This window comes from Schistocerca americana, chromosome 2 (genome assembly GCF_021461395.2).
Source record: "Schistocerca americana isolate TAMUIC-IGC-003095 chromosome 2, iqSchAmer2.1, whole genome shotgun sequence".
Lineage (NCBI taxonomy): Eukaryota > Metazoa > Arthropoda > Insecta > Orthoptera > Acrididae > Schistocerca > Schistocerca americana.
In genome coordinates, this window is record NC_060120.1 from 11,067,324 (window position 1) to 11,081,958 (window position 14,635).

At 42.0% G+C, this 14,635-nt stretch overlaps 1 protein-coding gene across 1 annotated transcript in view; it reads right to left on the bottom strand.

Annotated features, from left to right (window-relative positions):
• Positions 1 to 2,601: 2,601 nt before the first annotated feature.
• The window catches only part of LOC124596624 (cytochrome P450 9e2-like), a 75,912-nt gene continuing 63,878 nt past the window's right edge, over positions 2,602 to 14,635 (bottom strand). The window contains exons 7-8 of the mRNA XM_047135850.1: positions 10,837 to 11,079; positions 2,602 to 3,092 (exon numbers count right to left, since the gene is read on the bottom strand). Coding sequence (XP_046991806.1) covers positions 2,911 to 3,092; positions 10,837 to 11,079 — 425 coding nt within the window. The 3' untranslated portion in view covers positions 2,602 to 2,910. The remainder of the gene's footprint in view (positions 3,093 to 10,836; positions 11,080 to 14,635) is intronic.

Sequence of the window (14,635 nt, forward strand, 5' to 3'; positions counted from 1 at the left end):
TTCCGGACCCATGCCGATACAACACATTTTATTCCTTTGTGTGACGTATCTTTCCTGAAAGCTTGGCCATACAATTCTGAGTACTAGATATGCTTAAGCTAGTAAATGTAGCCTAGTAAACAAGCTGGAAAATCGCTTTTCATAAAAGCTGCTGCCTTTAAAAGAGGCTGCTGCTCCTTCAGCTATATTAAATAGCTGTCGTTATGTGAATCCTCAAAATGGAAAATACTGACATAAAATACAGGATTATAAACTTTTTGCTATTTGCACGCGAGTAACTTTTATTATCCTGGTGCGGTTACAGGGTTCCACGAAAGAGAAAAGTCGTCGAATATAATTTTTCTTTGTATCAGGATACACTAGATAATTTATTAAAATTATATTCTAGTTATAAGTTTTAGCTGGAAAACTTTTAGAACTTCATTCTAAACATACAGTATTCAAATTAGTCTACTTATAGTATCTCACCAATACAAATCATAAATCTGGAAATTCAGTTGTAATGTGCCATGCAAGCACTTTCTTACCAAAGCTAGGTGAGTTTTTAATGGCCAAAAATATGTCTCTTCAGACAAGACGGTGGTCATGATATAATGAAACATAATTGGACATTTTCGTGACTGTTGTAATTAGTTTGTTAGTTATGATTATTCCTGTATAATAAAAAATACAAATTTAATCAAAAAGTGAACAGCAGATAACACAAAACTTAAGTAGATGAAAGCGTTACGGATTATCGATATTCAAAATTCTTTTGACAAAACAATGTATTCAGTCTAGAAGTTCACTTACTTTAATTTGTTTACCATTAAAAGATTTAATGTGAAACTGTCACCATTACATACTGCACATGTACATAGCTGTGTTGTGAAGAACATTGTAAGATATTAAAGTTTATCAGTGCATAACGTATTGCGGTTTTTCAGAGTATTGCCTTGTTACTACAGACATCCTTCCGCAAACGCAAACTGTTGTGAGAAATTAAAATTCTTTGGAATACATTTTCATTAAAGAACAAAATATTCTACATACACAACAACCACATGACTGACATTTTTTCGAGGCTAATAGCTGGTAAAGTCTCGTAATAATTATTTCTTGTTTGGCTTGAAGAGATATATCAGGAAATGGACCTTACATGATGTATACGAGAGAAAAAAGATTAGTATTTGACAACCCGTGTCATTTCACACAGAGCACAAATTACCTTGCTCAAGGATGCGGCAGAAAATCAGGCACGGAATTTTCAAAGTAACTGTACCGGTATTCCTAAAAAGTTGTTTGCGGAATGCACAGAACACTCAAATCAGGATGATTCAAAGAAAATTTCAACTCTGCTTCTCTCGAATGTGATTTCAGTGTCTTAAGCATTGTGCCATCTTGTTTGGTTCTGCATAGTATCCAGAAATATTTACAAGTATCATAGGATCCCAAAAAATGTTAGCGATATGTTAAGGCTGTCCAGTTGCTTGACAATTGTCATGTTAAAGCTTTTCAGGCAATTTTGAACAAGAGAGGAGCCGAAATGCAGTTAGGTTTAAGTAGTTCTAAGTTCTAGGGGACTGATGACCTCAGAAGTTAAGTCCCATAGTGCTCAGAGCCATTTGAACCATTTGACTTAATACGTGTTTGCAACGGGATCCCAGCACATATTATGAGCTCACAAATTACGATCTAACTAGAACAAAATTATCAGTGGTTCCGCAAAAATCGAGCACGTGCAACTGAACACCCTTTTTCATACAAGATCTTCTCTCGGCCATGTATAGAGGTAACCATATAGTTCTGGCATTAGTAGACTTTAGAAAAACTTTCCATCCAGTGCCACATTGTGTTATTTTTTAAAAAAGAATGTTTGTGTATGGTATGGAACGAGGCTGACGACTGCATCCATAACTTTTTTTCAGGATGGCGGTAGTCCTCTTCTTTTTCTTCTTTCTTGCCAGCTGTGCTTGCTTCCATTCACACAAATGACTGTGGCACTGGACTTACCTTCGTTCTGATCATTCGGTTAAAGTTTTTTTTTAATGTAAGTACAATTTGTTACATCTTCAATCCTACCTCCTTGCTAACTCGATCCCTCACGAGGTCATCTAAACTACTCGCGGTTCATTCCCAGTGCCTTCAGATTTCCTTTCCCTGCAGTTGTTTACTCAACGACACAGTTACGTTATTACTGATCACTGCCACAATTTCTCTGGATGCAATTTCTTATCGTTTTGCTTTGACTGGACCAGAGCAAGGAATGAAGACTATGGATACATTTCCATCGAAGTATTATCCTAGTGCGTTGTTCACACACGTCTTTTCTGCAGCTTGTTAGTACTTTATCAGTTGAAAATAATTAGTTCCACAGTTGGGAGATGGAAAAGAAAAAGAAAGAAAGAGAGGGAGAGGGAGGAAGAGAGAGAGAGAGAGAGAGAGAGAGAGAATTGGACACTTCTAATAATAGTAATATTCAACAGTTCCAATTATAATCATACAACAATGAATGGACTAGGAGATTACGAAAACGAAGGGAGTGCGTACAACAGTCTAGCAGCTGGCACGACGATATGCATGATGCGACAATCCAGGAACACTGCAAGATACAGATGGAAGTTGGGAAAAGAGGAGCTGCGACAACCTTAGAACACTCTCACGGTGATCTTGGTAATGGACACAAAATTCACATTGGTAAGCGAATACCAATTTTCCACACGGATATCAGGTACTGACTCTGAATTGTGTTTCACAACATTCATGGCTCTCTGGCACAGAAGTGATGGCATGAAGTTATTGGCCAGCGTCACGGAACTTTGCTAAGTCAGAACTGCGTCATACATAACAACAGCGGAACACGCCGTGTTCGCCTGTGCAGTCTGCGACGTGTAAAGCGCGAGTCGCTTACTTCGCTTCGCCACCCGCCGCTCACGTCTTTGTGGACGAGAGTCGCGGTTTGAAGCCTATCCAGAAGCCACCGTCGATGGTCATGTTGAGTCCCCTGGTGGTGAGTCGTATGGAGGTCGGCGTCTTCTCCACCGGGTGCAGGCTGTAGCGTGAGAGCAGCACGGACAGCGCCACCTTGCTCTCCATCAGGGCGAAGCGTTTCGCTAGAAACCACAGACGAGAGTATCACATAAGTACAAACGTTTATTGGGATTGATTATTAATTTTTTTAGCTGCGTGTACGGTTTGTTGCTTGATAAGTAAATATAAGAAGCAGACACGAAATAGAGTTCAGTTCTGGGAGAGAGGAGGGGGGGGGGGGGGGTATCATCGTATATAACTTTATGTCACGCACTTTTCTAACGAGCCACAGGTGCCTAAGATATAAAAAATTAATAACGACACATTATTCTTAATGTGTTGAAATATCTTATATAATTTGTGTACATCAGTGCTTAATACAGAGCTTCAGTATAATGTCAACAAAACTACAAATCAAATAGATGCATCATCCGAAAAGCGTTTGTCCAAAAATTCGAGAAGTACCTGTGTTATGCAATTGTTTTAAGAACTGCAACCAGTGCTGTTTTTCTGGGGGAACGCTGGGGATTGCCTACCCCTAAACTTCTTTGTCGACAAAGTAATTTTTTTACGATGTTGAGAACTGGAAAGAGTGCCAAAGATTTATTTCACGGACGTAAATTTTTTATTTCACTTTTTCGTGTTGGTAATTGCAATACGAACGATAACAGTTCAGCTTTTGGTGGGAAAAGCGATGTCATTGACTGTTTCAAGCAGAAAACTAACAAACTATTTTACTTGTTCTCTTGCATCTAAAAAACCAAAAACTGTCAATAATTCGTGTGCGAGTGAAAAGCCAGGAAGTTCAACATCAGTGGATGACGAAAGTGAAACTGTAAACCTGAGCACTGAACCTACTTGTGAAAATGCAGTGAACGAACGTGTGCATGATAGAAAATTAAGTGATCGTCCTGAGTGTTGGACTTTGGAACAAGTCCGATACCATTTTTTTTTTTTTTTTTTTTTTGTAGTTCGGCATGTTGATGACGTCATGGCTAAAAGCAGACGGGTGGTACCCCATGCTTCAGTTATAAGTAATTTTCGCTGCATTATATCCAATGTCGGAGTACCTTCAAACTTTTTTTTATAAAAAAAGCACTGACTGTAACCAACAAACATGCACAACTTTTAGTTATGTTTGACATTGTCAGGAATAGAGAAGGCGGTATTTATGTAATTTATTAAAACTAGAAAAAGTTTTTTTAGAAAAATCTTTTTTAACGCCTGGACAGTATTTGCTTAAGGTAATTAAGAAAAGGTAACTACCTAGTTTCGGTTCTGAATAACAACTGTCTTCAGGTCATGCATATACTAAATGCGGTTTGAACACTAACTGGAAATACCAGTCGTAATCATTATCCTCTAACAGACGTTGTTGTCGAAAACAAGAAGTATAAGAAAAAATTCTGAAGCTAACGATAACAATAAGACTGAGCCACTCTGTCCACCCCCGAGGTAGATCCAACGTCAACGCAATACTTGTCATCGGCTACTCTAGTATTCCAAACATATGTTGATATGGACTTTATTCTTGCTTCTATGGGGTAAAGTTGATAATAATTTATAAAATTTCCGTACTGAGTAATTTCTGGATCATTTTCTTTGAGACACATATTGCTAACTAGCTGGCTTCATATGCGTATAACAGATTGTCTTATATCGAAATATTAGCACGACTTCGCATAAGTAGATAAAAATTTCAGTTAGTAACTTCTGACGAAACACCACAGCACACCAAACTATAAAGAGTGCAATATCCGTGCTGTGATTCACACACACACCCCTCCCCAGCCTCAGCTTGTTTTTTGTCAGCTTCCTGTGCCTTTAGTTTGTCGATTCCATCTCGATGGTACGTTTCCTACGGCCAGTCATGCCACAAACCAATCCACGTGGGCTAACCCCTAAGGAACGATACTGGAAAGTGTCCTGTATTAAACTGAGCTTGTAATTTTTTATAATTTCTTGCGGCTTTTGAGACTTAGTTTTCCCAATACTGAACTCTCTGAAAGTTATCTGAAATCCGATATATGTAAAAAGCTTTTAGTAAAAAGTTCTATCTACTTATATCCAGATTCCGCTCCAGCTGCTGCCGGGTCTGGGTGCTGACGAGTCCTCTCCATTTGGCTCGGTCCTCCCACCACTTTTCTTCCTCCACTTGCTGCCAGGTCACACCTCTCCTTCCCACAGATATTCTCACTCCCGTTTTCCACCGTGTTCTTGGGCGCCCTCTAGGTCTTTTCCCATCCATCTTTAGTTCTTCCATAATTTTGGGGAGTCTCTGCCCATGCATCCTCTTAACATGGCCATACCATCTTAATATCTTTCTTTCAATTTCTTCTCTCATACTTTCTTGTTTAAGGTCCTTTCTGATCTCTACATTCCTTACTCTGCCCATTCTTGTTTTTCCCTTAACTGCTCTGAGAAATTTCATTTCCGCTGCTTGCAGTCTGCTCCAGTCACTTTCTGTCATTGTCCATGTTTCTCCACCATAGGTGAAAATAGGTAACTAACAATCCTTATACATAAGGAGTTTTGATTTTTCTGCAACTTCATTATTCCAAATCAGGTGTTTTATTGTTTGGTAGAAATTGCCTCCCTTCTGTAACCTCCTATTAATTTCGTTAGTTATTCTTCCATCCCTAGATACTTCACTCCCTAAATAAGTGAAACTTTCTACCACTGTGAAGAGTTCTCCATTCAAGGTAATATTTCCGTTGATCCCTTTCTCTCTTCCAAATACCATTTCTTCACTCTTATATATTTTTAATCCATACCTTTTCATTATTTCCTTCCACGCATCAAGTTGTAACTGTACATCTACCTCTTTATCACTCCATATTACCATATCATCTGCAAAAATCATCTTTTTGTATTTTTATTTTACTATGTCTTTAACTGCCCTATTCATACCCTCCATGTCAACATTATAAAGTGCAGGAGATAGAATACTTCCTTGCTTAAGTCCTTGTCTTGTTTCTAAGTGTACAGAGTTCCCCAGTGGTGTTCTATAATTGTGTCCGCTGTACACTGTCTTTATTACATTAATGTATCCATCTTCTATATCTATCTTCTTCATTTCTGCCCAGACTCTTTCCCTGTTAACTGAGTCATATGCCTTTTCTATGTCTGTAAAAACTATTATCATTCTTTTTTATACTCCCAACCTTCTTCCATCAGTCGACGGATAGAAAATATCAGGTCGATCGTGCTCCTTCCTTTCCTAAACCCATGCTGTTCTTCACTCGGCTCCTTTTCTATCTTTTCACTTACTCGATTTAGTAAAATTCTTTCAAAAATCTTGGCTGTATGACTCATAAGGGTTATTCCTCTGTAGTTTTTACAAAGTCTTTTATTGCCTTTTTTGAAGATGGGAACAATGTCTCCTGTTCTCCAATGATCAGGTATTGTACTATTTCTCCACACGCTTGATAGTACACTATACAGCCACTGCATTCCCACTTGACCTGCTGCTCTTATCATGTCCACTGATACTTCACCAGGTCCTGGAGCTTTCCCCCCATTCATCTTCTTCACAGCTATTTCCATTTCGTCCAGTATAATTTGTCCTAATTCTGCTTCCCAGCTTCTCTCAATTTCTCCATTATTTGTTGTTTCCTCGTGTACCTGCTCCTCAGCGTTTAACAGTTTCTGAAAATGTTCTTTCCAGAGATCTTTTATATTCCCTGGCTCTTCAATCACGGTACCGTCCTCTGTTTCCATCTTTACTGGTACTTCAGAAGCCTTCCTTTTATTTTTCATTTTATAGAACATTTTCTTATTGCTCTTCACATCTTCTTCAAGTTTTCTTGTAAACTCTTCCCATGCCTTTTTCTTTGCTGTTTCCGCTATTTCTTTGCACTTCTTTTCCTCTATATATCTTTTATGGTCTTCGTCACTTTTAGTTTTCCACCACTTTATCCATGCTCCATCTTTTCTTCTAACTGCTTGGATTGTGGTAAGATCCCACCAACTTGTCTATCTTACTTTTTCCTTTCCAGATGTTCTGCCACATACTTTTGTGCTGCTTCGACTAAAGTGTCTTTGAATAAACTCCATTCTTTTTCTACATCGCAGAAAACTTCTTTGCGAAATTTTGGTGCGACTAATTCTCTGTACTTCTCAGCACTTTCACTCTCCTTCAGTTTCCAATCCCGTATCCTCATCACTTTCTTCTGTTTTCTGTTTTTCACACACTGATTCATTTTCCATTGTCCCACCAGAAAAAAGTTATTTGATGCTAATGACCACCATGACCCCCCCCTCCCGGATCCCTGGATCCACGCCTCGTAAGCAGCGCTTGTAGTATGTAGAAACGTCAACTGCTAGGTGAATTACTTGTATTTTACAAGTTTCAGTCTTTCATAGCATCTTCAGGTACAAAAATATTACGACGATGTACGCGTTTCACAATATGGTTTCTGAGAATTATTACCAAATAAGTTTATGTTAGAAAATCATAGTGTGGGCAGGTGTACGCAGTGATCGCGTTTTTGTACCTGAGGATGGCCTGAAAGTATTGTAAACAAATTAATTCACTTAGTAGCTGTTCATGTGTCTATACGTTACGTGTTTCGTATAGTGCTTATCAGCTATGGAGCATCACATAGCAAAAAAATTTAATAAATATATGTTGCTGGAAGCCGTACAAAATTACGGACACGGAAGTACTACATCCGTGACAATGGTGAAACGTAAATAATGAAAGAAAAATCGCAGTTGTGCAGCACCAAATCACTAGTGACGTTTTCTTTATTTAATCATCGGAAAAAATGACATTCACAACTGATGAAAATATTGCGAGACCTGAGTTTCTTCTGGTCTATACAATTTTCAACCAACTTACTGGTATTCGGCCAGGTAACATTTACAGCGACCGCCAATTCTTCGGCGGGAGTACACCCCACCATTTTCAAGGCACAAACTGCAACGAACAGGCGACGTACAAGCAAATTTAAAACCTTGGTGCTTGCAGTAACTGAGAAAAAAACACACACACACACACACACACACACACACAGACACACACACTGAACACTAGTGCCACCAGAGATGAGCAAAGTCAGAAGTATCGATAGTGAAAGACTATGAACTAGCAGGTGAGGTAACATTGACTCTGTCCCTCTGTTTTTTGACAAGGGAAAGAGCAGGATTCCAAGCAGAGTTTAAACAAAAATCTCCATCCCTGTTTACAAGTTTGCTCGCTAATTTAATCTCAACAGCTTCTTTAATAACTCTGTCCCAATAGCTCGACGTGGACGCCAATATCTCGGTATTGTTAAATAAATAGGGTGACCAGTATCCAAACAATGTACGGCAATAGCAGATATACTTGGCTGCTGTAATCGTGTGTGCTGTTCTATGCCCAGTACATCGGTCCTCCGCGGTCCTGAGTCTGACCAATGTATTCCACGCCACAGCTACAAGGAATGCGTATTACACCCTCCTTACGCAAACCAAGATCATCCTTAACAGAACCCAGAGGCATTCTAATTTCCGTAAAATACGACCGATCTTGTTGGAAGTGCTTCCTGCGTAAGGCAAAAAGACAGTAGACTTAGGTGTCGACTCAGTATTATCATTATTCACCCGATCACAGTTGGTCGATAGCGCACCGCATGTTAAATTGGTCTTTCACTATAACCATTTTGACGAAATGTAGCTGCAAGATGGGCCAGTCCAGCTGGAAAAGTCTCACTGTCGGAAATGGCATGTGCCCTGTGTACCAAGATTCAAACTACGCCTTCACGCTGGGCCGGATGGTCGTAGTAGTTACGACCGCAGGACAAATGCACCGCATGGTCATACCCCGAGGTGATTTAAACCCGCAAACCGCCCACCAGAGCGTTGTCCCACCATGTATCAGCATTATCCTTAATTTATGAGCATGAGTGTATTAGCCTGTAAATACAAGTCAGTGTGAGTACATTTCCAGTAAACTGCATGTCCCAATAATCCATCAACCTTCCTCGTAACCAAAATGTAAAGAAAGGGAAGGCAACCACTCTCTTCCACCTCCATTGTAAAACGAATGTTCGCGTGCGTCGTGTTAAGATATTCTATGAGGCCAAACAGCAAAAGTATCGTCAACATATCTGAAGAAATGTGCGGGTATCAAAGGCGCCGACTCCAATGCACGTTTCTCTAAGTCTGAAATATGTCATGTTTACAGTACAACGCTGAGGTTAGGTGTGGTTACGTTTTGGATTATGTTTGTTGCAACTGACAATTTGAAAGTTTTTACAACACAACTTTAATTTACGTGAGTCTACATGGAAACGACTGAATAACAACGAAAAGTCACAATCACAAAGCCAGTAAGAATTTCCTACTATGGGCAACAAAAGATAACTTCTAAGTTTCCCTCAAGAGTCCGTGGCAACACACATACACTTAATTACAAGTCCTATTCCGATAGCGAAGACGTAGTCTTCCATGGAGACGTCTTTGAGGTCGGTATTTGGCGTGAACTGTCGTCCAGTATTTTATTTTCTTTATTGTGATTTCATTCCCCTGCCCCATATGGGCAGGGGAGGGCTGTCAGCGGCACAATCCGCCACTCTTCAGTGACATGACAACTTAAAATAAGAATAAAATGTTACATACATAAGGCGATAAGAAAGGGGAACTTAAAACAGAGTAATGGGGGAAAATGGAGGTAAAAATAGACTGACATGGAGACCTTCATGGGGGACAGTTAAAAAAAGTCGCCAGAAAGTTAAAAAACACAGTTGGCGATTCTTAAAACACAGAGAAGACACTGAATGCACATGTACAGGTTAAAAGTCAGCCACAGTATTAAAAACACTCCAGAACAACACACTTAAAACCCACTTGGAGCACACACAATGAAGAATAAAACTGCCAGGTGGGACCGGCCGGGGGAAGGGTCAGAGAGGATGGAAAAGGAGGGGAGAGCAAGGGGCAGCAGGGATGAAGAGAGTAGGGGCGTCAGCGGGTACACGAAGAGGCAGGAAACACGTGGGGTGGGAGATGAAGAGGGAAGCCAATGCAGGAGGGAGTGCAGAGACACTGAAAGGAGGCACAAGAGAGGGAGAGGGAGTAGGAGGGCGAAGCCGCTCAGGAGGATGGAGGGGGAGGAGAGGGAGCCCTGAGGAGGAGGCGGGAAGATGGGGTTAGAGTTGGTAGGAAGGGTAGATGTCAGGGCGAAGCTCATCATCCGGGAGGGGTAGACGGTGGAAGTTGTGGTGGGAAAGGAGATGGAGGGTGTGAAGATGGAGAGAGGGAGAGAGGGAGGGACACAACGGTAAAGGCGCGGCAACTGGTTGGGGGTGGAGAGGAAGGGAGACACCAGGGGGTGAGGGGGATCAAGGCGGTGGACAATACATAGTGTGCGGATGTGTTGAAGGAAAAGGAGAAGGTGGGGGGACGTTCGGTGCTAGTTCTAGCCTTTAAATAGTATTGGCCAGCCAATCAGATGTTGGTGTAGTATTACTTCCTGCAGGCCATATCGAACTCCCTCTGCAGGAAGTAGTACGCGGAATGTCTGTTTCCAAAACAGCCGATATTTACCATTGCTTACGCCTTGGGCATAGAAAACTTCGGTGCTGTTTGGTGTTAAATGGGTTGCCGGCCCGCAGGGGCTACCTTGGCGACGGCGTAACAATTTTGTATACGTTAAAGGTTTCGATTGAGCTGCACTGCCACAAGCAAGTCTTAGGATGAAATTGTGTCTTCAGTGTGAATTACCTACCATAAATGAAACAGCTGCATGGCTTATCAGTCCTCTAGTATAGAATAGTACCGCTTTAATTATTAGTATTGACCGGTTCGGCACGGGAGCGGAGAGCGCAGCGTTGATGAACGTACCGATGCAGGCCCTGGGTCCGGCGCCGAACGGCAGGTAAGCGCCCTGCGGCACCTGGTCCGGCCGCCGGAAGCGCTCTGGCAGGAAGTGCTGTGGCCGGGGGAAGAGGAGGGGGTCGGCGTGCAGGCCCTGCACCGGCACCGCCACCACGTCCCCAGCCCGCAGCCGGGGGCCGCCGCCCACTGCGCATGCGCGGCCGCACCGCCTGTCCAGCAGCGGCACCGGCGGGAACAGCCGCAGAGACTCTGCGCACAACAGTCGCCTCGGTTAACAATCTACAGGTCATCAAATCCATTCAGACTACTCTTTGAGGCTGTAGTTACATTTTTCCCTGCAGTTCTTTAATAATCTTATTTTATTTTCCCTACTCGGCGTAATTCAGTTAACTTTCAGATTTAGACACAACATATTAAAATGAAACAAGTTTACTTTTACCAGATATTGTTTATTGAGACTGCTCAACAAAGTATGGAGTGTAGTCGACGATACTAGACGTCTCATTTACACTACTGGCCATTAAAATTGCTACACCAAGAAGAAATGCAGATGATAAACGGGTATTCATTGGACAAATATGTTATACTAAATCTGACATGTGATTACATTTTCACGCAATTTGGGTGCATACATCCTGCGAAATCAGTTCCCAGCACAACCACCTCTGGACGTAATAACGGCCTTGATACGCCTGGGCACTGAGTCAAACAGAGCTTGGATGGCGTGTAGAGGTACAGCTGCCCATGCAGCTTGAACGCGATACCACAGTTCATCAAGAGTAATGGCTGGCGTATTGTGACGAGCCAGTTGCTCGGCCACCATTGACCAGACGTTTTCAATTGGTGAGAGATCTGGAGAATGTGCTGGCCAGGGCAGCATTCGAACGTTTTCTGTATCCAGAAAGGGCCGTGCAGGACCTGCAACATGCGGTCGTGCATTATCCTGCTGTAATGTAGGGTTTCACAGGGCTCCAATGAAGGGTAGACCCACGGGTCGTAACCTGAAATGTAACGTCCACTGTTCAAAGTGCCGTCAATGCGAACAAGAGTTCACCGTCACGTGTAACCAATGGCACCCCATACCATCACGTCGGGAGATTCACCAGTATGGCGATGACGAATACACGCTTCCCATGTGCGTTCAGCGCGATGTCGCCAAACACGGATGCCACCATCATGATGCTGTAAACAGAACCAGGATTTATCCGGAAAAATGACGTTTTGCCATTCGTGCACTCAGGTTCGTCGTTGAGTACACCATCGCAGGCGCTCCTGTCTGTGATGCAGCGTCAAGGGTAACGGCATCCATGGTCTCCGAGCTGATAGTCCATGCTGCTGCAAACGTCGTCCAACTGTTCGTGGAGATGGTTGTTGTCTTGCAAACGTCCCAATCTGTTGACTCAGGGATCGAGACGTGACTGCACGATCCGTTACAGCCATGCGGATAAGATGCCTGTTATCTCGACTGCAAGTGATACGAGGCCGTTGGGATCCAGCATGGCGTTCCGTATTACCCTTCTGAACCCACCGATTCAATATTCTGCTAACAGTCATTGGATCTCGACCAACGCGAGCAGCAATGTCGCGATACGATAAACTGCAATCACGATAGGCTACAATCCGACCTTCATCAAAGTCGGAAACATGATGGCAGGCATTTCTCCTCCTTACACGAGGCATCACAACAACATTTCACCAGGCAACGCCGGTCAACTGCTGTTTGTGTATGAGAAATGGGTTGGAAACTTTCGTCATGTCAGCACGTTGTAGGTGTCGCCACCGGCGCCAAACTTGTGTGAATGCTCTGAAAAGCTGATCATTTGCATATCACAGCATCTTCTTCCTGTCGATTAAATTTTGCGTCTGTAGCAAGTCATCTTCTGGGCGTAGCAATTTTAATGGCCAGTAGTGTATTTGAAATATTTACTCTGACATATGTTTGCATCCACTCAACCAAAGGTCTCCATAGCGTTTCACGACTTACTTTAAAATTATGGTGGTGTTTTGTTATATGTTCTATGTACTTTGAAATACTGTTTCTGTTTTTGCTGATGTTCTTTGCACCAAGTAGTTTCCCCACACCATTTTTTTATTGTTTTATTTTGACATTTTCGTTTAATTTATAATCGAAGACCACCACAGACCCATGTTCTGGAACTTTTTGTTTATCCACACGGCAGTGCTACAGGTTGCCCCAAAGTAGTAACACAGTGCACACCTCGCATTAACGCATGTAAGTCCATCTGAGGATGGGGGTTTAAACCTTTGAAACGCGTTGCAGATATAAATAAACGATGACTGGTAACAGTAAAATTGTTATTTCATTGGATATAAATAACAGTCACAGTAAAGCCTAATCTAAGATATTTGCACTTGAACATATCATTTCCGTCCCCGCTGAGACGAGGCTTCGGACGAGCAATTATCCCATTTGGATGTCAGTTGTGGGGGGGGGGATTTTACATTCATTTGTGTGTGACCCGAAAGACGGCCGCGCCTTGGTGACTCCGTCTCAGATGACGCAAGGGCAGGTGTCTGGCGAAGTTTCCGCGAACATTGTCGGGACTTTTGCTTTCTGCCTGGACCTGACTCATTGGTTTTCACTAATCCGCATAAAGTGATGCACAATGTTGTACTCCGACTGCGTTAGTCTCGCTTATGGGTTAGAGGCTTTCCAGTGAAGTCAGAGATTCTCACGGAACCATTACATCTGCATCCACGTCTCTATCTATATCTACGTGGATACTCTGAAAATGACATTTAAGTGCCAGGCAGAGGGTTCATCAAACCACCTTCACAATAATTCTCTATTATTCCAATCTCGTACAGCGTGCGGAAAAATACGAGCACCTGTATCCTTCGGCGGGAGCTCTGATTTCCCCTATTTTGTTATGGTCATCGTTTCTCCCTATGTATATCTTAGCATTCGGAGGAGAAAGTTGGTGATTAAAATTTCGTGAGAAGATTCCACTGCAACGAAAAACGCCTTTGTTTTAATGATGTCCACCCCAAATCCTGTATCATAATGTGCGATAATACGAAACGTGCTGCTCTTCTTGGAACTTTCTCAAACTACTTGGTTAATCCTATCTGGCAAGGATCCCAGACCGTGCAGCATTACTCCAAAAGAGGACGGACAAGCGTAGTGTAGGCAGTCTCTTTAGCAGATCTGTTACATTTTCTAAGTGTCCTGCCAACAAAAAGCAGTCTTTGGTTTGCCTTCCCCACAACATTTTCTGTGTTCGTTCCAATTTAAGTAGTTCGTAATTGTAATACCTACGTATTTAATTGAATTAACGGCCTTTAAATTAGACTGATTTGTCGTGTAACCGAAGTTTAACGGATTCCTTTTAGCACTCATGTGGGTGACCTCACACTTTGCGTTATTTAGTGTCAATTTCCAATTTCAACTGACAAGTTGACAGTTGATGGTTGGAGTGCTGACACATTATCTGCGAGTCCAGTAATGCTGGCAACTGATGGGTTATGCATGGGGATCGTATCAACCTGTACCGCCTCAAAACAGCCTGAAGATGACGCAATGAAGCATCGAAACTGGTAACGACAAAATAAAATAAAATCATACAGACTGCTGTAGGTGTTTTTATTTTTTTGTCATGGCATTTCTTGGCCGTCGGCACTGTTAGTGAGCTCTATTGATGAGATTCTCGCCTTTACACGCTCCAGCAGAAAAAATTATTTACAAAACAAATTTTTAATGTAACACTTTTTTAAAATCGAACTAAAAAGTATAAAATAATTTCTTCTAGCCTCGTACAGATTCCTAACCGCATAGAGATAGTTC